Source organism: Dromaius novaehollandiae, chromosome 7, assembly GCF_036370855.1.
Source record: "Dromaius novaehollandiae isolate bDroNov1 chromosome 7, bDroNov1.hap1, whole genome shotgun sequence".
Lineage (NCBI taxonomy): Eukaryota > Metazoa > Chordata > Aves > Casuariiformes > Dromaiidae > Dromaius > Dromaius novaehollandiae.
The window spans coordinates 13,659,972-13,683,531 of record NC_088104.1 but is presented as its reverse complement, the minus strand read 5'-3'; the positions used below and the strand labels follow the sequence as shown (position 1 = coordinate 13,683,531).

Below are 23,560 nucleotides of genomic sequence, written 5' to 3'. Positions count from 1 at the left end.
GTGGTGGTGGCCAGCAGGGATGGACCAGACTCAGAGGCACCTCCCTGCATTTGCCTGTAGATGAGGGATATATCAGGGTTTGTTGACTTGCTCATAAATGTGGAGTGCACTTTTTTGTCTGGTTTATTTGAACTCCCCCTTGTCTTGCTTTCTCTAACCTTCCTGGCCTGCTGCAGTCTTTTGGTGGAAGATAGTCTGGATTCGTGTCCATTTTATACTGCCTCTTTGAAAGAGTCACGGATCCTGCCCTGGGCTTGATGAGCAACGTGTTTTCCAGACTCTTGGAGGAGCTATAGGGCTTTCAGTTCCCTTTCCTGCTTTTCTTCCTGGTGGTGTGTAGGGTTGGGGCACACCATAAGGGCCTCTGGCGGTGGTGCTGCCTCCAGCCTAGTCGAGAGGCTGCATCAGGCTGCAGTACTACCCCTTTCCGCTGGCCTGCCTGCTCCTAGCCCCTCTGGTCCTGTGTGACTGGTTCTTGACCTCACACTCACTGTACAAGCTTGTAGCCAGACCTTCTTGCGCTCATTCCCACTGCAGTGTCCTAGCAAGGTCTTCTCTCTTTGGTCTCAGTTATGTGGATTTCTTTCCTCCTTGGTTCCTCTGTGTGATTCTTCTTCAGAGTTTATTTTCGTGTGGCAGCCACTAAACCCAACTTTTCTACAGTCTCCTGTTTATTCTGGACTTGCACACTGCAAGTTTCCTACACAGCCCTCTTTGAAAATACAGATTTCTTTATTTTTTATTGACTTAGGTCAAAGTAGCTGTTCTGAAATCCAGCAGGGACTGAGCATTAGGTGCACACAGATGTGATGAGCTGGGGCTGCTCTGCATACCAAGTGCAGCTGGCTGAAAATAGCTGTGGCCTTTTTATAAAGTGAAGTATTGTCCAGTCCTGTTTTCATTGATCTGGCATGTAAATGCACTGGAGGGACTGGGCAGGAGGACTGCCTCAGCATTTCCCAGGTGATGTTTGCTTGGGGCATGTTCACCTTTAAAGATTTCTTCCTGTGTATGGACTGTGAGGGAGAATGAATATTTTATACAACTTTTTTTTTTGTCTATGATTTTTATCTTGAATTGAGTGTCCCTCATGTCATATTGCGTCTCTTTCTTCCTCTTTTTGGTGACCCCACAGTCATCAGTGCCTGAATTCCTGCCCTTAAGCAGCTCATTTTCTCTCTTTACTCTTTCTAAGGAGGGCTCCATATCTGTGACTCAGCGTATGTGGCTTTGTTGCTACTTGATCTCAGACCCCAAGGGTTTGCAGGTCCTTGCTGTGGAAATGAGTCAGGGGTTCCCTGGGCAGCCAGATGTCATCACTCCAGTGCAGTCTGGCCAAAACCCAAGGAGGAGATTCTTCCCATCACACCAGTTTCCTGCAGGTCTAACTCCACTGACAAAGCAGCTCCTCCTGCTTCTCACCAGAATAGGTGAGGGGAGAATCAGCTTCTTAATCTCAAGGGACCCAATGGCATCTTATCATGTGCTCTGAATTATTCTCTCACAAACATCTTGAATATCTTGTTTATCTCCTCTAAAATGATCAGTACATTGCTCATCAATCAGCCTTATTTAGTAAATAATGTGCTGCAGGTGGTTTAGCAGCCAGAGCGCTGGGACTGCAATAATTGCATTCTCTAAAGCCCCATGCCTGAATACTGCAGAGAGCTGCTGGTGCCTTTGAGAGGTACTCAAAGTATTCAGCTATGTGGAGATGAGGGCATGGGGGTACCTGGGTGGAGGGCTTGCCAGCCCACTGTATCAGGCTCTGTCCTTCTGCAGTGTACCAACTCCCTTGAGAGTAAAAAATTTCAATTTTACAGTGCTTTATGCAGCCAAGGCTGGGGAAAGTGAAATCCTCTTTTCTCTCTTGGGGAGTTAAAGACCCCAGGTTATTTTGCCTTGGGAATACAAATCTACCTGCCTGGCTTGTCCCTGCTTCAAAAAAATTGCCCTTCAGTGGCAAACTGTAGAAAGTGGGTCTGCCAGAGAAGTGTTCAGTACTTCTGGGAGGGCCAGCTTTTCAGAGGAGGTGAGTAATTGTTACAGCAAGTTTCTTTCCTCCTGCTTGCCATTCTCCCAAACCCAGATCTTATTTTAGGAGCTATGTTGAATCTGAGCTCTTGAAAACATGTGGCACCAATTCTGATTGCTGAGCACCTTTGGTAGTTTGGCTTGATAGGACCATCAGGTGGCTTTCCATTCCCCAACACGGAATGCAAGATATTGCCAGCAATTGTGAAAAAAGGGAGAAGTGTAGAGCTCAGAGAACAGCGCTGGCCAGTCTAGCTTCAGCACAATTCTTGCCTTAGGCTGTCTGCTGTCTCTGCAGGACCACCCATTTCTTCAGGAGCCCTTCTCTGGGGCATGTGTAATGACCCCACCAATAACTCTACACTTATTCAAGCACTGAGGAGTACACAGAATATGAAAGACCCCTTGAAAAAATGAGTGATGAACTAAAGAGTTAATGAGTCCTCAAGAAGCTATGAAGTTTTACACAGAAATCAGACTGGGAAGGTTTGCCAGTACATTTCTTTGGCCAAACCCACAGATGAAGATTAGCTGACAGGCTTCAGGGACACAAACAAAACAATGTTACTATGGGGCCAGCAGCCTGTCTTGCCATTTGTGCTGTGCACGTCAGCATGGTATATGAGTGCTGCTGTGGGTGCAAGAAGAAACAGCCTTATATTCATTCCCTAAATTTACATGAGACGCGTCCTGAAGTTTAAACAGTTCATATTGCCCATTTTTTTGTCTTGGACAGCTTCACTGCTGTCTTCATGGAAATCCCTCCATCTGGGGACACTCCTCCGACACATTTCTTTGAGGCTTGCTGCAAATATTTCCGTAAGTAACGTGCTTTGATTTTATTTCTGTTCTTTCCGCGTTCCCGGTCTGGGAGTGCTTGACCAGGCAGACTGTGCAAGGAATGTTTGTGGGAGTGGGCTGCTTTCAGGCAATACTTCAAAGTATCCTTGAAAGAAAGCTTCAAATTCAAAGTTTTGCAAATCTGCACAGTGAACCTGTTTCTAAGATGTATTCTCATCCAGATGAAATACTCAGAATTATACCATGTAACCTGGGCGTCCCATCATGCCTGCTTATATTCAGATTGCTAATGCTGTCAAACTACCTGAAGTTGTTTGTGGAAACTACTTGACAAATAGTTTGGAAAAACAAATAAACCTAAGAAAAAAACAAGTTATGTTCATAGGGTAAAAAGGCAAAAGGCAGAAAATGAGCAAGCTACTATTATTTATTGTGAAGTAATCACCCGTCTCCAGATCTGAGAAATTAACTCAGAGGAGGCTGGAATCTCTTTTTTTTCTCTGTTTTCAGCCAGTGCTGGAAGCAAAAGTGCCAGAAATCTCTCTGCAAAGCCTGTTTTGATGAGATTTCCAGTCAGTTTCATGAATCAAGTTGGTTTGGATTAACTGTGAAGAAGCCCTTGGGCAGAACTAGCGAATCCTGGGTTCGCTGATCATAGACACTTGTGTGCATGGGGCCTGACCTAACACTCAATAAAGGCAATGAGTAGCCTACTGGGGCGGCTTATCCTGTAGCTGCAGAGTCTCTGCCATTCTCTCCAAAGCAGCTCGTGTCAGCTGTTCTCAAACTCTGGAAATTGGACTTGGGTGGATCTTGCTTGTGGTCTGTAGGCCCAATTCAATGGGTTTTAAGTCAGCCCAGAGGCAAATTTACCTCACTGTACACTGCTCATTGGAAAAAAAATAGTGTAGCAAATGAGACCTGGTAAAAATGAAGCTTGGCTTTTCCTCCTGCTGCTCGCATGGCTTTGTTCCTAGCAGTAATTAACAGGGACAGGTTCCTACTTCCCCTGGGATTGTTGAACTGTGGGGACAGTTCCAGGGCTGCCCTGGAGACTCTCCCCAGTGACATGTATTTTAAGTTATACTTTTCTACCGATCCTTTGTCTGAAGGATTTCCTGGGGAGTTTGCTCTCAACACCAAGACGTCTGTAATCAAACCGGAAAGGATATTTGAGGAGAGTGGTATTTTAAAAGGCTGTCTCTCCTGAAGGATGTTTGGAGTTTCAAGTGCGACAGGCTACACAAAAGAACCTGAAGTGGAGACATTTGAGAGAGCTTGGGGAACTTTTAATCCTTGAATCTGAGCCCAGCCATCCTGTCAGACTTTGGTTTGGAATTTGGGGTCTCTTGATTCAAACACACCCTTTTCATTTGACATCCAAACCTAGAAAGTCCACGTTCCCTTTCCAATTCAGAGGAAGCCAGAAGCCTTAGAAAAGCAAATTCTGTCAGAAGCTTTGGCTCAAAAGGAACCCCCCAAATGGTAAGAATGACTGATCTTGTGAGATTTCTATTGATCGTAATGGTGGAAACCTCATGACATTGTCCCCTACTTTGCCTTGAAATACCCCTCCGTGCCCAGTTTCCTCCTGCACCTCCAAATTCCAGCCTCAATCTAAGCAAAGCAGAAAGTTTCTTGCAGCCCCTGCTTCAAAACATTGATAAAACCTTTCATACCACTCTGTATCTCATGAACATTTCAAAAACACAAGGCAAAGTACCTGCACAGCTATAGGGTAACAAATCCAAGTATGGAAACTCAACTCAATTTGAGATGAGGAATAATCTGTGTTAAAGGGGTTTGGGTCTCCACCAAGTAGTAGAATAATTATTTAATGAGATGCATCTGTGGAACCAGCTGCGCTGTACTTGAGTGATGATGGTTTAATGCAATTTAAAAGGCAGCATGTCCTAGCAGGTGTTATTGGTGTAGTTATTGTGGGTTTTGGATTTGCTGTATGCTTGTTAGGGGTGCAGTCCTAACTCTTTGGAGTAGGGGCTGGCAGTTGTTTCTGAGATTTGTGTGTAGTATAAGAGTGCTGTTGCAGCGTGATTGTAAAATGAGTAAGAATTGCTGTCTCTCACTGGTCCCTGTGATCCTTGTTGCCCTCCTGGCTGCATTTGCTGTGCTGTCCTGGATGTATGCAGGACTTGAGTGCAAGTGCTGCGAGCTTTTGGTAGACAGAGAATCCTGAGGTCTAGGTTAACTTTTGTGCTTATGAGCACAAGCAGAGCACATCTGAGGGACTGATTTGTATCAGAAAGGGGGGAGGAATGGGGGGTTGTAGGTTCCCCTTTTTCACAGCCTGACAGCCTCATAGTCCTTCTGAGGAATGAAATAGTTAATGTATTTTCCAGCACTTTTATTGTTCCTACAGAATAATCACTGTTTTAAAGATGCCTGCCTTGAAATTACAGTGTAATACTCTGCCTGACTAAACCCTAAAAATCTTTTGCTGGTAGATAAAAATCATTGAGAATGATCGTTTCTTTTGAGGTATCAATAACTTCAACAGAGCTGTTTGGACAACAGCTCAGCTGCTCACAAAATGGCAAAAGTTTTGTGTGTCAAGTGGCCCATCTTGCTCAGCCTGAAAGTGCCTGCCTTTCTGGCTGAGGGTCCTGGGGGGGGGGGGGGGGTCAGATTTTCTGGAGGTGGAAATCCAGTAGTAGATATGTCTGATGGGGAGTCAGGGTGACCGAAGCTGTTTGTGAGGCTGTATGAAAAGGCAGTATGTGTGTTGAGAAGGAAGAGCATTGACTAAATTATTATTTAGGGGTTCTGGATCCAGTTTGTGTTCTGTGACTGCCTGCCTGCAGGACCTTGGGCTGGTTGCTCTTTTTTCTTGGTACTGGCCTTATTACATGGTCTGGATTCCTGGACCAGTCTTGCAGTAGGTAGTGAGACAATAGGAGAGCATCTCAGCAACCTTAGGCTGGTCTTCCTATCTGCTCCTTCAAGTGATCTGGACCTCATCAAGCCTGCCAGGGTTTCTTCCTGCAGTGAAAGGTCAACCAAGAGCCAAGGAGCAGGTCACTACAATATCCATCTCCATAGTCTGCCACTGCGCCCCTGGGCAGCTCCAACATCTAACTGTGCCCATAGAGCCAGATGCCGCACTGGGAGATGAGACTTGTAGGCGGCATCCGGGGGGCACTGGTTTTTCTTTGGAGATTTTCTTTTAGAGGGTAGACTGCCCTCTGTCACTTTTTTTCCCCTAGCCTGTTGACTAAGTCACTTGGGCAAACAGCTCTCAATTTGGATGCTGATGCGGGAGGAGAGGTTGGAGTGAGTCTGTCTGTGGAAGGGTCAGTGCTGATGAGGGTCAGATGCTGTTACTTTAGGGGCAGTTAACTGAGCGGGTATAAGCAGACAGCAGGCCATCTCTCTGATTTTCCTTTCCTGGTTGTTATTTAATAAAACTACTGAGAGGGAGATGATATTAACTTTACTTTTATCTTTAATTCTGTGACTGTAGTAAAAGCTGGTATTTGAGAAGTCACTGAATACAGGATAGAATTGTTTCTATAATAATAATAATGAGTTGTTTTCCCTCTTTGAAAATAAATCTAGTCTTTACTTGAAAGATTTAACTGTTGCTGGTAGTCAATCAGCCAGCACAATTTGGGCTCTGAGTTCTTGATTAGAATAACTTTAAGGAAAATTGCCTTCCTGATTCAAGTAAGGATCCATTAACCTGATGAAACAGGGTTTGCTTATCTGAGAGGTTAAGACTCAAAACACAGACTGGGCTGAATAAGATGAGGCCTCTTTTAGAATGGCATAAAGATGGAAAGTAATAAAAACACCATCTGTCATGTCTAGTCAATCAGACCTAGTATAAGAGAGAAATTATTCCTCTGACTTTACCATTATTAGATCGTCTGTTTGTTAACAATGGGAAGTGTCAGGAATGCTGGAAACTGGTTTTATTGCCTCAGATTATTTCTAGGTGTCTTTATCTTGGAGAAAATTAATGTTAATCTGAGTCTGTACAGCAGAGAAATATTTCCAGATGAATACAATGCTAAGGCATTCCATATTGAGTCTATTTGGTGATTTATTTTTTGAGGTAAAGCAGAATGAGAGATGGAAAAAAAGTGCCAGGTACACTTTGCTTCTAAGAATTATTTTTCCTCTAAACAAATCTCTTGCAAGTTGCTGAGCACTCAGACACTTACTGAAGTCAATTGAATATATACCTCTCAAGTGGCCGTCAGCATCTTAAAGGACCAGTGTGGCTGGATCTCATGTGGCCTTGACATAGCTGAAGATCATGTAGAAGGGGACTGCTTTTCTTAGCAAGGGTTTATTAAAGCTAATAAATGTTGTCATGAATGGATTTCTCCACCATTGAGTACTATTGTGTTCCCCTTTGTTTACTGAGGGCTATGCAAGAGCACATGGAGACATCTAATGGCATATCTAACAGCAAAGACATGTCAGCTGTGGGCACAGGAGGTGGAAGGGATGGTGGAAAGCCTATGGTATCATATCCCCAACACCACTGCTCATCACCTGGGGTGGAAACACCATCCTCACCTGTCAGAGCCCCTCAGATGAAACTACTGGATGTATTATAGCTGACCTGAATTGGCACATCTTTCCTGTCATCTAGTAACTCTGCTGCAGTTGGCACATGCCTCTACTGCCTCACAGCCCTTATGTACCATTTCCATCTTGCCAGAGCAGCTGATGAGCTGTTTTCTTGTTTGCAAGGTAGGGGTCCTCTCTGGGGAAATAGGTTTAAGAAGAGAACAAGCGTTGGAATTGCTGAAACCTGCACTCTGCCAGATCTGGGCATTTTGTTCTGCTGAGATGTAGATGAGATTGGTTGCTGGTGAGTAATAAATGTAAAGTATGAGCAGATCAATAGCTAATAGCTCACCACAGGAAGATATTGGAAATCTGTGGAGGGCTTGTATACTTATAATGCATGAGTAACTGCTTAGAAATGGATTAGGAAAATGGAAGAGCTGGAGGTGAGTGTAGTAACCTGAAGAGTGAATGTGGCCTAATTTGACTTCACTGAATGTTCTACTGTTGGAGCAGGACTCATACTCTGAGCCTGTGTCTGCAATAACTCAAAAGGCACTGGAGCCTGCTCGGTGGTGGTTGATACCAGCAATGCTCTGTGGTATGCAGCACAGCAGGCTGGTGGCCTGCAGGTGCAGCAAGAGCAATGTTCACCATTGACCTCTACTTGGGGAAGTGCTATGGCTGCTGCCTGGCAGGTTCTGTGTGTCTCTATACCAGAGATAGTTTGCTTGCGCCCGTGAGAAATACTACTTTGCTCAGGGCTTCTGTTTGCACAAGTGAAGCATGAAGAGTATTTGCATGGGTTCAATCCCATGCTGAGGCAGGAGGGGTGTTGTTTCTCCCCTCTGCCCCACATTCTCTCCTCCCAGAAATATGTGCTGTGAGGACAGCATCTAGCAAAGGCTGAGCAGCCCCGATCCCACTGACATCAGTTGGGTTGGAGGTCACTCAGTTCCTAGGAGAAGTGGATCTTTTGGGGGAGGAAGCATAAAGAGGCCCATATAAATTCTTCCTTCTGTGTGAGTATAACCATGCCTCCTCCAGCCAAGTCAGAGGGGATTTGACATGAGTGCCAGTGGAGAGCAGACTGCACAATATGGCCAGGGCAGAATGAATTATACTACAAAGCGTTGGGTTCTCTGGAGACCCAAAGGCTGTATGTTTAGACCAACATTTAAAAGAAAATAAATAAATAAAAGGCCTCTGATTTTTCTGCCTCTTCCTCTGGGACCTGATGCACAGAAGGCCCATGTGATCACACTTCCAGCTAGAGCTGGTGAGAATTACCAGCACTTGCTATCTTAGCAAATCCGTCCCCACAATTGTGGTAATGGGGCTGAAAAGAATGGATGGCACTGCAAGCTCATTATGAAAACACAGGGAACCAGAGTTAATGAGTTTTGGATGAGCCTCCGATCTCTCTGGCTTTTGGTGTGGCAATGGAGGGAACTGGCTGGGGAGGATCTGATTAAAATTGCAGTAAGAGTGACAGTCCCTAGATTGGAGAAGGGCATATCTGTTTTGTGTTTAGACATGGGAGAGGTCACCGTCATAGAGCTGAGATCTCTCTGGATCAGAGCTGCAGCTTTTTCCATCAGGACAGAAATATTCTGGGCTTTACATGTTACCTGACCCTGGCAGCTTGCCCTAATAAAACACTGATTACACAGCTGCAATCCAGCTTAAGCTGCAAACAATCAGCTATGTGCTGAGATATGGTGAGAATACGCTCTTTGCTAGGGCAAAGATTTGAAATTGTCTGTGTAGCGTGTTGTCTCCCAATACATGGAAACTTGTAAAGAATAAAACAATTAGGTTGTTTATTGTGAATGCATGCAAAAAAAGCTCCACTGTAATGATGTCTTCTCTAAGGCACTTCTAGTCCTGTGTCCAGATTAATGAATGAAACTCCTCACCCCAGATGGGCGATAAGTGCTGCTTGATTCTCCTTTTATGTCCAGTGGAGCTAAGACCATGGAACTTCAAAGATTTGTTTAAGGTGTCTGGCAAGTAGCAGAGTCAGAACTGAACCCAGCAGTCCTGCTGCAAAGTTGTGTAGCCAGCGTGCCCTCCACTGCTGTCTGACAGTCTCCTGGAGCTGGGCATCCCTGCAAGCTGGCTGTGGAGAACAGATTAGTTACAGGATTCCTGTGTTTCTTCTTACCAGCTGCATCTTGCTGAGGGATAGTTTAGCAGTAAGTAAAAGCATCTCTTAACTCTGAACCTGAGTGGGAGGGGGCACAGGACTTGCCACCAGGAAAAAGCTACTGACTAGCTGAGGGGCAGTGCAAAAAGGAAAATTTCCAAGTCAGTGTGTGCCCCTGAGGCTGGAAGTGAGCATGGAGGGGAGGGCAGTGCATTCAAGAGCTGACTGAGACACTGGATGTGGCTATCTTTCAGCTTTCCTCCAGACCTGAGGCTGTTGCAAGCTGCAGCATCCTTCTCAGTAGCTGTGCTGTCCTTCAGAGCCTGTGACAGAGTAAATCGGTGTCTAGTTTTTCTTTGCCATGACAATATTACAGGCAGGTCAGCTTAAGGGATGGACTACTGGGCTGGCATGCAGGAGGTTTCAGTGGAATCTTAGGTCATTACGCTGGTTTTACCCTTTCTCATCTCTGAAGTGGAGACGCAGATACCAACTTCATGAAATGCCCCAGGACCTGCTGCTAAAAGGCACTGTGTAAGATCCTGGTTCTGATGTCAGCAAGGAGAAAATGTCCTAAGGACACTAAACAGTCCTCAAGTGCTTTTCCAAAGTCCTGCTGCACCACATCTGTCTTCTCTTTCCAGCTGCAGGGACCTCCCACAATCTCACTCTGTGAGGGGGAATTTCCAGTCTCAACCCCCAGACAAATGAAGGGTCGACTTTCAGGTTTTTCACTGTTTCAGTTTTCAGGGCCAGCGCTGTTACTCAGTTTTCAAACAGAGAGTTCAAGTTACACCTGAGCCAGACAGCTGTGATGTTGGGTATGTAGGAGACTAACACACCTTATTAGAAGCATAAAAAAATGTTCAGAATTTATCATTTATGCCCTCATGATATAACAGCACTGAATAGTATACTAGAAAGAGAGCTCACATACCCTTTTTGGTCCTATCCTAGCTCTCCTCTTCTTGACCCCCCGCCCCAAGCACTCTCTCTGTTGCTGACTTCCATTTTACTGGTTCACATAGGTATGTAGCTATTGTTTCAGTCAGGGACTGTCTCTAAGAAGTGAGCTGCATTCCAAAAACGCTTTGAAAAGCTAAAGGGATGCAGGGGAAACAAAGGCCAAGCCAGAAGGACAGAGCGTACAAACATCGCAGGGACCCAATGTGTTGCATCAGTCCGTATTGCCTGGGGCACCCGTATGTCCCTTTTCTCTTGGTCTGGAACCCACTGAAATCAGTGCTCCAGCGCTACCAGTCAGCTCTGAGTTGGGACATGATACCCTGTCCCATAACAGAAAGTATAACTTAGAATTGGAGGAAAAAATAACTGGAAATGAATTTAAGAGGTCACTGAGCCTATCTCTTTACCAACAGCATGAATAATTAAATTATTCCTGACTTTCCATGTGATATGTTAGCCTTCCTTGGTATTTGCTTACTGTTAATCAGTGGTCTGTTCTGAAAGACCACAGACCTTATTCCAGGGCCAGCTCTCAATTTGTGCAGCAATTTGGCTATAGTCCCATTATGATAGCCTAGAAAATAATTTACATTTATGGTTGTACATTGTGCTTGGTTTTCTTCATTTCCTGCTTCAGCTGATCAGCTCTGTCTTTTCTTGTGTTTTGATTTAACACTCCCTCCAAATGAGGAGAAATATCCTAATTTTTCCATGCTTTGACAGTCTCTAAAAAGCCCTTTCCTGCTGTGTTGTTTTTTTCCCCCCTAATCTTCTAACGGAAGTCACAAGTATTACCACATAAAGCTTTTTATTCTTCCCAACGACTATTCTCCCTCCAGCTTTTCTTCTTTATTGCATTGTCTAGCCTATAGTGCTCATACTTCTTTTCTGCTTGCTTTTCACAGTGCTTGCTCAGTGTCTGATGCTGCTAGCTTTGCCATGCTGTTCTTTATACCTGTGGTATATCTACTTATAATACGACTAATACTCTGGATCCTGGCCATGCATCCTACATTCTGGATTTTAATCCTTCTCACCATCTATCTTTACTTTAATATATCTTGTGAGAATAGCCTGCTCTTTTGTAGCCATAATTAAAGTTGCAGTTTTGCTTCAATGCTTCTTTCACAAGCCACTTTACAATTTACTATCTTCTTTTTATGAGTTGTCTGTGTTGTTTTTCTTCTATTCACATCTGCCAGTGCATCCCTTGTTGCTGTCAAATGACTCACCACCTGTAGGAGTGTATTCGTTACTTCATTTTTTGGAATGTGGTCTGAGACCAGCTTAGACCACTTACTATTGCACATGTAACTAGCTGTTGCTACATGTGTCTTTTCACCATAAAGCTCATATGTCTTTTCATGTTTCCTTAATACATCTTTCTAGTCGACCTGCCCAGTTCCCCTGGGTCAACCTTAGTTCAGCTAATAGCAGAATTCGTTGGGAACTGCATATCTGTTTGTTACTTCAAGTATACTTTGTGTAATGAGGAGATAATGAGAGATACTGGGCTATGAGGCAGGTAGGATGGGAATTTCGGCACAGTGGAGGGTGGAACGAAGAGCTTCAGGGCCGTGATGCATGGTGACTGAGACCCCATTTTGCTCCACTGCTGAATACACAGTTTCACTGCAAGTCATTGCTCTATCTTCAGAACATGTCTGGGGCTTTTCATTGTGGAGGAGATGCCTTGCAGCCTCTCTGAAAGGAAGTCACAATGGTTTGGAGGCAATGGTGGGAGTGGAGAAGCAGAAAGAAATAAACAACAGAAGTGGGGCAGAAAAAATGTTGATCCTCCTTCAGGCAGCTGATGGCTTTAAGGTGAAAAGGGCCTGGGAGAACGGCATTTCACCGTAATGTCTGCATTCCTCCGTGACACAGGAAGAACCTGGAATTGAAGTCAGTCTGTGAAAAGGTGCTGAAATCTTGTTTCTTCTCACAACCTTAACTACTATCAGATGCACATAGTTAAGGCCAGCTCTAAAGCTGGTGTACAACATCCCAAGTCTGTCTGGGTTTATGGCCAGCTGTAGATCACGAGTCCAATGCCTGTTCTTATCCAGAAATAGTAATTTTATTGAAATATACTGTAGCTACAATGCAAAGCGATTGCTTGAGAACATTCATGAAAGATGCAATGCAGCATTAGCGCAAGGTGGTATTTAAGGAGAAAGGTGGCTTCTCTGTGTTTTGGAGCTGAGTGGAGATGACTTCAGTGGGACTTTAAGATCAAAACTAAATGAAGGTTTAACTATTTTAACTGGTGACGAAAGGTTTGGTATTGCGAAGTGAAACATTAACAACAAGTGAGAGAAAGCCAGGATTGTTCAACGAGGTTCATCTTCAAGTACAACGGAGCTGGGGGTCATCCAGTGCACAGGGAACAGCAGGCATGGTGGAGAAGGATGGCATGCTGCAAACTGCAAAGGAAACTCAAGCTGGTGAGAGATTCTTTTTTTTATTTTTTATTTTTTATTTTTCATTTTTAGACCTTTTCTTGCTAATCATAGAAGAAATTGAAGGCAAAAAAGCATTAGAAGGGATGAGAAGTTTCTCTCTGATTGTTACAGGTTGAGTATGCCCATATGGCAGACTTTTACAGATTTAGGCACTTGATATCATTAGTAGTATTAATGTAAATACCTTTACAAGTTTGAGTCTATAAGGGCTAGTGGTAACAGATAGAGCAAAGATGAAGGACTGAAGACTTCTGGCTTCTTTTTCTGGTTGTTCAAGTGATTTGATATGTAGTTTTGTTAAATCACTTTGATCTTTGAGACAAATCTGCTGATAATAGAAACTGGTCTTGGTCTGTCTAAATTAGTTAAGCCATGTTCTTTCATGTAATCAAAGAATTGAAGAAAATAAGCTGGAAGAGACCTGGACAGGTTATCTTGTCCACCCAGGGCCAGGTCATTGAGCCAAAGTATTACTGGCAAACATTTATCTAGCTTCTTATAACCTTATCTTGGAAAAGAGAAAGAGGAGGAGCAAAACAAAGATATGGTAAAAGTACTATAAAAGTATGGCCAGTGTATGTGAATTCAAAATAAGACTCAGCAGAAAGAGACCGGTGTGGCTGAGCTGAAAATCGGGAAGGAATTGTACCACAAAATGAAGACAGGTATAAATGAACAGATCAAATGACTATAAACAGATTAATGTGTACAGTATTATAGCAGGAAGCAGCGAGAGTCTGAGGACTGTGAATGCAAAGGGAGAATACAGATTATTTTCCTGTGGATTTGGGGATCTGAAAAAAATTTAAATGATGAACTGAAAGTCATAGAATAATGTATTCATGGGGACTTCTGGCTATGCAAGACATCTGGTAGCTGAATATTACATCTAAGCATGAATCATCACGCAGATTCCCCACTTGCATAAAAGAACCTGAAAAGGAGGAAATCTTAAAGGGAACAGTCCTTGCTCTAACATTTACCAGTTGAAGTTGTTTAGCGCATGATTTTCATAGAAATTCAGCAGGGAAAACTTCAGAAGGGCACCTCATCCATCTGTCTGCTCTGGGACAAGAGCCAATGTATTTAGCCTGTCCCTGACATGTTCTTAACAGATACCAGGGATTCCCCAGACACCACAGCTCAAGCCCCACAGCCTCTGTTCCAGTCCTCAGCTCTCCTTGCAGAAATGGAATTTAGCCAAAAGAGGCCCCAAATCTTCTTTATTGAAAATTAAGTCAGGTATTTTTCTTATCTTATCCTCAATGAAAATGGAGAATAGTTGGTCTCTTATCTGAACAGCCTTGGGTTATGTAAAATACTGTCACCACCATATTTCCCCTTTTCTTCTCTTTTCTAGGCCAGTATAAATACAAATCTCCAAGTCATTGTCTTTGCCCAAGTTTTCTAAACTTTTGCTCATTCTTGTCACTCTCCTCTGGACTGTCTGATGTCTTAAAGCCTAGGGCCACAAGGTGGACATAGTGCTCAACATCTCCAATTCCGAGGGGCATCCATGTTAGTGTTTTTTGTTTTTGTTTTTTTTTTTTTTTTGCCAAAGAATCACCTTTTTCGCCTGTATTTGTAGTGTGGGGCACCCTGCCCTGCTCCCTTGTGTGGCAGTAGTTTTTCCTATCAGTGGGTGAGTGTGACGTTCTGTCTGTCTTCTCTGAATTGCATCTTACTCACTTCAGAGCCATGAAGTTGTCTTTCCCATTTGGCATCAGCATTTTGAATTCTAATCTGATTCTCCCCCACACTTGCTCTGTCCTGGTTTCGGCCAGAAACATTAGCAGCATGTTGTCTATTCTGATGTTCTCATTGCTCATGGAAATGCTGAGAACCTGTGTTTCATGCCCTCCCAGTCTGACAGCAAATTATTGATAGCTACTCTGAGAGGGGTTTCCCAGTTGCTCACTATATAGGGATTTCATCTGGACCATCTTTTCCTTGTGAGACCTTAGAGATCCTAGAGTCAGGATATGTCACATCCACAGCTCACCTAGCTGTTGCACCACTTACCATGCCACCTAAGACTAAAAGTCTAGCTTGACAGCACTTATTTTTTTTCCGATTCAAAATGGGTGTTTTGTAATCCTTATTCTCCTTTTGGTGCTTAGAGGGATTATTTGATCAAGTATCTTTCCAGCTATGGAAACTGGTCTGAGGGGTTTAGCATTCCCTGGGTTGTCCTAGACTGACTTTTTAAAGACAGCGGCGATGCTTATCCTGCATCTGTCTTTCACAAGGGTAGTGGTTCGATAATTACTTTCAGTACTTGAAGGTGAACCTCATCAAGCTTTAATGATTTGAACACATTTGAGGTATCTAAGTATTCTTTAGGCTGTTTTTGTCTTGTTCTCACCCATATTCCTAGCAGTTCATGTTAATGATGTTAAGTATTTTGTTGCAATTAAGCTTTCTTCTGTGAAGACTGGGGCAAAAATGATGCAACTTTTCTGGCTTCTCTGAGTGAGCTTTTGTTTGCTCGTTTTTCTAGTTCAAATAAGACTTTCATTTTCCTTCATTTTTCTCCGGTGTTGACAGTATTTCTAACACCTTTTCTTACAGCTAGCAGGGCACACAAAAGCAATAATTCTTTTTTTTTTTTTTTTTTTTTTTGCCTTAGCTTTTCAGTTTCTACTGCTCCATGCTTGATCTGTTTATTTATAGTTATCTTCAGAAATGCCACCTTATTTTCATTTGTGGTACATTTCCTTCCTGATTTTCAGCCCAGCCATGCAAGTGTCTTTCTAGCGAGCCTTATTCGGAATTCATTTGTGTCTGAGCTGCTTGCAGATTTATTCTCCTTAACTTGTTCTCACTGTTTGCCATGAGTTACCATTTATTACCAGTCATTTGAATTCCTTCCCCCTTTCTGTCTGAGAATATCTTCTGGTGGCTAACGACCTAAACATCTCTGCAGTGTATTTGATAAGTAGTATGCTAATCCCACTGACTGATATGTTTTTTTGGTACTGGTATTAAGTAAATCATTTAGCTTATGTGAGACACAGGACTGTGTACACACACAGAAGATATAGCTGCAGGATGCTGAAAATATTAAGGCATCACATTGCAGCATTGTGGGAGCATGGCACAAGAGATGGTGAAACCTTTTCTGTTGTTCTTTTGTTGTATGCCTTTAATAACTTTGCTGCTGTGTTTGTACTGCTTACCTGTATGGTGACAGACCACAGCAGGTCTCTCCTGGGAGTTGTCTAAAGATACTTAGTACAATAAGAGATATCACCTGAGGGCTCAAGTATTTCTGCCGCCTTGAACACGGGGTTGGATTTGCAGGAATTGAGGGAACAAGCTGGCCTAGGATGCAGGAGGCAGGGCAAGCAGGCACAAGTCCTGTTCCTTGCACTGTGCCCAGCCTCGGGTCTGCTTTTGAGTCACTCTTGCAGCACTCCTGTCATGAAATGGTCTTACCAAGTCCTACCTACCTAGAGGTTGCTTGTGATACCTGAAAAGTGACCCAAGTGAAAAGCAAGGGCATAGGCATGCAAAACACTGAGGGCTGAAGAGAAGGAGATGGATCTGGGGCAGTGCAGAATAGGTTACAAACTGTCATTTTGCTGCATTTGTAGAGGAAAAAAGGGAGAGGGAAACAGGTAGACCTTCCTGGCCTCATCTGAGGATTGGACTATTGCCCCTGTGCTTGGCAGGAACAAGGCATGGTCACTGGAGATCTTCAGCAGAAGCAGTACCAGAGCACATGAGGGAATATGGAGAGCAATTCTGCTTCCTCTGCAGACTCTGCAACATCACAGGCCCTTATCCAAGTGTTCCCCTGGTCTTGTTAGCAGCAATTGAAGCCAAATTAAGAATCTGTGATGTGAGCAAAGGCTTCTTTCCTGGTATGTCAACTGCAAACCTGGTTCCCATGATGCCTAAGCACTGGCAGCAACTCAGTATTGGAGCTAGTGCTGAGTTTATAGAGACTCCTGTACCAACTGCAGATTCTGGGTATGGTCTGTACTTTTGCTGATAAGTGAAAAACATTTGGTAATGTTCTTTGGACATTTGCCTTTTAAAGAAGCTGAATTTAAGGAGAAAACCCCCTGCACTGAGAATGCTGCAGAGCCACAGGCCCTAAGGATGGTTAATGGAAAGATTGTGGATTTTGCTCCATAATTGTGACTGGCACAGAAGGAATTACTGGTCAAGAGCTCCTCTACTTCCCTTGGGGGAGGAGGGACAACAGGGTGCTTTCAGGGAGCTGGGTCCACATAGCTGCACTGGGAATCCCAGAGCTCCCAGCCCAGCATAGGGAGTGCTTGCCACACAGGGAGCCCAAAGGAGGTCTTCTGGATATAGGGTGAACAGACAGAGGTTTCTCAGATGCTAGCTGTGCCCTCCAGATTAAAATATTCTCTGGAAAAAGGCAAGGTCATTCTTGGAACTTGGTGCGGGAGCATATCCTGGGTCATTTCACTCCTGGGATAGCAAAGAAATGATTTAACACAGTGCAGGCATCCGTGACATCCTAATGTGTGAAGGGGTGTGATGATGAGCATTTCAGTGGTTACAACTTGGGCCCAAAGTGTGGTTTTGCAGTGGAAGGAGATCCTTGCAGTCCCTGCGGAATAAACCTGTCACTACCAGACAGGGTAGGAGATGCACATTTTGCTTCTAAATATGCAGGCTTCAGACTGGGACCTGGGATTTTTATTCAGCTCACATCTGTTCAGTGTACAGTTCTGTGCTGGGCTGATGCACGTACGATAGCTGGGGGCATGCCAAGCAAACAGCAGGTCTGTGCCACAAAGTACTGGCAGCTCCAACCCATGAATGATTTAGGCTGCGCTCCCTCACTCTTCTTGAACTCTGCAGTCACCTTTCATAGTAGCGCCTCCCTCCCGCTTCTGCCCTGGCTGCAGAAACACGCTCAATTAGGGTTAACTCAAACTGAATCAAACTTCATGCCTGAGGTTGGAAATCTTCCCAGTCAACTCACCACGGTCACATAGCATGGTGGGAGACAAGGCGAGAGGGGAGATGAATGCTTTTCAGAGAAATGAATCCAAGGAAACTTTGTTCACTTTTATTTCTGCAGGAGATGATCCCCCCAAAGGAGATTTCCCTGTTCAGAAAAAATCCCCGGTGAGTGTTACAGCTGGTTTCCTTTTCTTTGCTTTCTGCTCAGCTTGCTCTAAACATTGCAAGGTCTCTCTGTTCCTTCCTCTGCTGTGCTCTGGCTAGAGACAGACAAACACCCTTTCTTGCAGGGGGTTGGAATAAGCATTAATGACTCAAGGCAAAAATCCTTCTATTAACCTGATTAAGTTAAGAAAGGGCAGCTTAAAGGGGGAAAAATGAGCTATCTGAGTCTTTGGGAAAAACGGTTTTGATTGCTGCCTTCTTCCTGAACACCTCTTTTCTTGTGGGACAGTTTCTCTGAAGTAAAGGGGGATGTTGTATGTGAGAGGGAGGGAGTTGGCCTGTTACTTAATTTGATCAGATCCACCAGGGAAGGATCTCCAGATGTTGCCAAGCAGAAGAAAGGACAGGAATTGAGGATGGGCCGCTGACGTGTACTGGAGCCGTCCCGTAGTGCCAGAGCCTCAGGTTTAAATCTTTGGCTGTTATTTAAAACCAGATTCATCTGAATGTTTCTTGCCTTGTGGCTTTGGTGCTTCTGCAGATTTTTTAGGCTAATTCTCTTTGAGTGGTTGATCCCTAAAAATTGTACACTGTCTCAACTTTGGGGAGAAAAGGGCTTGTTTTGTATGTACTCTGTCTTGCAGGACAATACTGTACTACTTACTCATATTGCCCTCAGTCAGTCATGTCATTAGCAAGCCCAATATTTAGCTCACAATTTTAAGTACTGTGCAGGCATTAACTATTAGATAACCAGAGCTCCTGTGAAATACACAAGTTTAATCCTGTTTTGCAGCTAGTCAACAAGAGGGAGAGGGAGAGGTCCTGCCGCTGGGACTTTAAATGACGGGTTTTTTTTTTTCAAAGACACAGACTATTAACTTCCAAAGTATCTAAAAAGCTCCATAATCCCGCCAATCCTGGGCTCACATTGGTAGCTAAGCACAGCAGAGTACCTGTGTGCTCGTGAATCCAGGCTTAGCCTCTTTGCTTTTGCTGGGCCTCTCTGCTGAGCAAGGTCCTCCTCTGCGAAAGCGAGCAAACTGCATCCAGCTGTCCTCATGGATGAAAGCTGCCCACTTTTGGATGCCCAGGCAGGCCACAGGCAGGTCAGTGATACAGCCAAGAGAATACATGAGGGTTTCTGCATGTGCTGGTGCTGTCTCATGACATACGGGCCAAATGGAAGTATTCCTGCTTGTAAATCCCTTACTCCACTCCACGTTAGTAAGCAATTCCTCAGGGTGCTGACTCTCACACGTGGGCAGGGTTAGCCGGGAAGAGCCGCTGCCTCCAGCTTTCCTTTCCTTGCCTGCTCCCACTGCTCTGCAGAGGGTGCCTGTCCCAGAGAAGGGGCAGCAGAAGTGGGCCACCACCAGGTTTTCTGTCACCGCAGGTCACAGCCTGGCATGTGATATCCTAAACCGCTGCAGCTAAATCCACCAGGGCTTGTGTGTCGGCGCGCATAGCGGTGATTTCAGGGAGCAGTGTTCCCGACACCTGGCCCTGTGGGTTTGAACAGTTACACTCTGCATCTCAGCGAAACGTTATTAAATGTCATGAGTATAATAGCAAGGTCTGTGAAAGTGAGGAATAAAAATATACCTATTGCATAGTTTTTACTTCCAGGTTCAAAAATACCTGCAAGTACCTGTAGGGAACATAATTCGCCTCTTACAGCTTTTCTTCTCAATTACAAAGAACTTGTTGGAGAAAAATACTCTGTGTGTGTGTTTGTGCATTTGCAGCTTGTATACACCACCATTTTGAGGCTGGTCTAAAAGCAGGAAGCCCTAGTGCATTTTCCAAGGGAGCCTGCTCTGTCTTACAAGCCATATGCCGGGTGTGATGGTTTCAGAGTAAATAATAAAATAGATAATTACATATTTACCCAAGTAAAGCAAAGAGGCCAAGGACTGCTTAATAAAAAGGCATCTCATACATGGTGAAAGATACATTAAAAAAACCCCCAAAATATTTGTATTTAGAAATGTTGGGTTAAGTTATGGAAGCCTTTTTTTTAATTATTTTATTTTTCTTTTCTTTCTTTTTTTTGTGGACAGCCAGTCTCTTCTCTTTTGTGGTTCTTCTGTAATCTTGGGCAAGACAACATCATTAAGCTAAAATCTTGTAACCTCGATGCCATTCCTTTGGGGATCCAAATAAACTCAGGTCTCTTGGTGGTGGAATAAGCCTGAATAAACACATCTATTTTGGTATCTGTATTTGCATTTGGGCCTCTAGGAAGAAACACAGGAATTCATTATTTCTGACAACAGGAGCAGAAATGCATGTGAAAAGTTCACCTTACTTCACTGGCCCATGCTATGGCCACTGAAAAATTAAAACTGTAAATATAAATGCAGCTGTTAATATCACACCCGCCATCCCTCACCTAGTGTATGGCAAGCCTCTCTTTCCCACTAATTGGGAGAGGCTGGATGGTGCTCTGAAAACCTGCTTTCCCTGTTGTGAGGAAGTGAAGCTCAGCGGCTGCTGCTCACAGTGCAGGGGGTAGCAAGAGGGACTGAGGCACACTCAGGGTCATGCCAAGACTCATATATGTTCAAATGCCTTGTTTAACTTAGAGACTGCGGATTTTACCCAGATTTAAGTAGGATTCATTCATACAGTGGCCAGGCTCAAACAGGTTTGATAAACCCCTCACTGTTTTGTTTTGATTAATAAATTAAATTATCAATAGCTGTGACAGTGTCCTTGGAATAAGAAATGAGTGCCATGCCTGAGAATGGGGAAGGGAGTGAAGCACAACCAGGGCTGATGCTCTGCCTCAGTGAGCCGTGATGCATATCGGGGCAATTGAGGTGCAGAGATTGAGGGCAGTTATCCCAGGGGAAGAAGCAACTTCAGGTGGAAGGATGCAGCAGGGAGCACTACCCTGGGGTCCATGAACTGCTGAGGTGAGGTCTAGTATTAGGAGAGGCAGCAGTTTCAAGGCAGCGGGCAGTAGCTTTAAGTATGAAGTGCAAAAGAAAAGCATCTGAAGGTATTTTTGTGTCTCAGTGGGTTTTTGCATTGTGGCAGAGCGGCTGCAATGACAAAAGGGCAGAGAAGTAGTCAGGCAGCTGTGGGCTCCTGGGTTTTGGACTGGGCTTGCCTCTGCTGCTGGGGCATTATGGGGATATGTTGCTGGAGCGAAGGCTTTCACAAAGCTGATATATTCTGGTTTGTCTCCCACAGAAGCTCTGTGGCTCCAACTACCCCTTGAGCATTGCTTTCATTGTGGTGAATGAGTTCTGTGAGCGCTTCTCCTACTATGGCATGAGAGGTATGTGCCCCGTGTCTGGGAAGCGACTTTCCATCCTTGGGTTTCTGTGCATACTGATCTGGTGTCCCAGGGTTGTGCTGTATGTGAACTCACTGTCTTTCAAAGGTCTTTGTTAAATTGGTATTTTTGGGATGCAGGCATGAGCAATGTGCCCTAACATTGAAGCTAGCCCTGCTTTGAGCAAAAGTTTGGATTAGACACCTCCAAATGTCCCTTCCAACTTTTTTATGATTTTGTGTCTTGAATCTGATTTTCCTGTGCCTGATGTCTTTCATAGCTGTGTGAAATCAGTGCATCTAAAAACTGAATCGTACAGGCCTGTAACTTGCAAATAGAAAATATGCATAAGCAAAGCTACAAGTTAGGGTAAGATAAACTAGAAAACATCTTTTCCATCTATATATAAATGTGTATAAGCAAAGAAAGGCTAATACTCATATATCTCATTTGAGCTCTTTCTATGTCAGGGGATACCAGGGACAGGTCTGAAAGCACAGATCTTTCCACAACAGTGCCTATAGCTGCTAGACAAATCAGTGTATTTTTTCTGGACGCTGTGGTGTAGTTTCTTGCTTACCTGGGGAGATGTATATTAATTATCTGATGTGGTGTGGTTGTTTCCTTTTAGCTGTCCTGACACTGTATTTCGTCAGCTTCTTCCACTGGGATGACAATCTCTCCACCTCTGTGTACCATGCCTTTACCGCTCTCTGTTACTTCACGCCTGTCATTGGAGCCATCATGGCAGACTCATGGCTGGGGAAATACAAGTGAGTAAGGACAAATCTACACTGTGCAGTCTGCACAACGGCAGTGCTAAGCATGCTCCTTGTTCTGAGGCTGGCTTATTTAGCTCAGAGTTCAGCAAGGACACACCTACTAAGGTCAGCTCCTCTCTGTTAATGGATGAACTGCTGGTCTGTTTGCTTGTGCTATTCTGAGCTCCTCTTTCATCCAAGGATTGATATGGGACAAAATAATTTGTACAAATTAAATGTCATGAGCACACCTTTTCTCCACCCTCCTTCCCTATACACCTTTAGGAAACTGAGATGTAGGATGATTAACCCTCAGCTTGCCAAATTCTGCTGCTGAGACAGATTCAGAGAAGGTGAGAGAGAGTGTCATCTTCTGGATCTAGCAGTTTCAGGTGAAGATGTCACTAACCCCACTTATGCTTTCCCTGCGTATGGTGTGTAAGCACACCCATTTTTACTCCAGGGCTTTGAGCTTTGTGCTCAATTTCAGTCATTCTCTTGTCCCTTTGAATGAAAAGTAACAGTGGGGGTTTTTAACAATTATTCAAGGTCTCATAGCCATGTTTATTGCTATTTGAGGATCTCTGATCTTGCAGCATGATGACGTGAGAAGATAAATCCCCATGCTAACTTCTGTGCATTATGCATCAAAGAGAGTTTCCCTGGAGCTTAATAGGTGGCAGCTTTTGCTGGAGTAGCTGGGCCTTGGTAATATTAAGGACAGGATAATGGATTAGCAGGGCTTTTAGAAGTGTTCCCTTGTGGCTCTGAATTAGCTGTTCCAGCCAGAGTTTGGATGCATTCAGGACTGCTTTTGTGCTTAATAGCTCACTGGGCTCCTTTTAGAGCATCCAGTGCCTCCATCCTAACAAGTCCTTCCGTTTCTTCTGTGTGTGTCTGTGCTGCTCATAAATACATAGGCATGTGATAATCCTGAAGATGATGAAGGAATGGAGTACACTCAAGAGCTTCATCTCGCTCATTAGATTTCCTTTTCTCCCCCACCAAGATGAGGGGGCAGATAGATGAGCTCAATAATACTTCAGAGGTGCTTGAGATCTGAAACAGTTTCATAACAGGGAAACCACACTCCTAATTTAGATGTGTTCGTCAAGTGGGTTGAATGTGGGCCACAGTCCTTACAGATACCTTCCAAACTAAGGATTCATTTTGGCACATGCTAGAAAATGCAGTTATTAGTAATCTGGAAAAGAAGTTGGATATGAATAGTACCCTTCTATTCACAGCCTTCCATGCACGATGTATTGGAACATTGTTAGTTTATTCTGCCCAGCAACCTCAGTGAAGAAAGCAGGGGCTATCCCTCCTTCTTCTTAATCTGAACCTATTTGCCTATCTCTTCCTTCCAGTGCATTCAGTGTTGACAAGAATTATAGCTGCGTGCAATATCAGGCATATGGATTAACCAGTTCCTTGTGCATCTGCCAAG

The 23,560-nt window shown here is 44.1% G+C and overlaps 1 protein-coding gene across 7 annotated transcripts in view; it reads left to right on the top strand.

Moving 5' to 3' along the window:
• Positions 1-2,640: 2,640 nt before the first annotated feature.
• Positions 2,641-23,560, top strand: part of SLC15A2 (solute carrier family 15 member 2) — a 67,259-nt gene continuing 46,339 nt past the window's right edge. Inside the window, exons 1-4 of one of the 7 annotated variants that reach the window (XM_026118479.2) lie at positions 2,641-2,853; positions 18,017-18,063; positions 21,265-21,352; positions 21,981-22,122. In XM_026118479.2, coding sequence (XP_025974264.2) covers positions 2,787-2,853; positions 18,017-18,063; positions 21,265-21,352; positions 21,981-22,122 — 344 coding nt within the window. In that variant the 5' untranslated portion in view covers positions 2,641-2,786. Of the gene's footprint in view, positions 2,854-12,365; positions 12,934-17,915; positions 18,064-21,264; positions 21,353-21,980; positions 22,123-23,560 lie in introns of those variants that run through there. The other 6 variants (XM_026118480.2, XM_026118482.2, XM_026118478.2 and 3 more) reach the window with 6 other exon arrangements.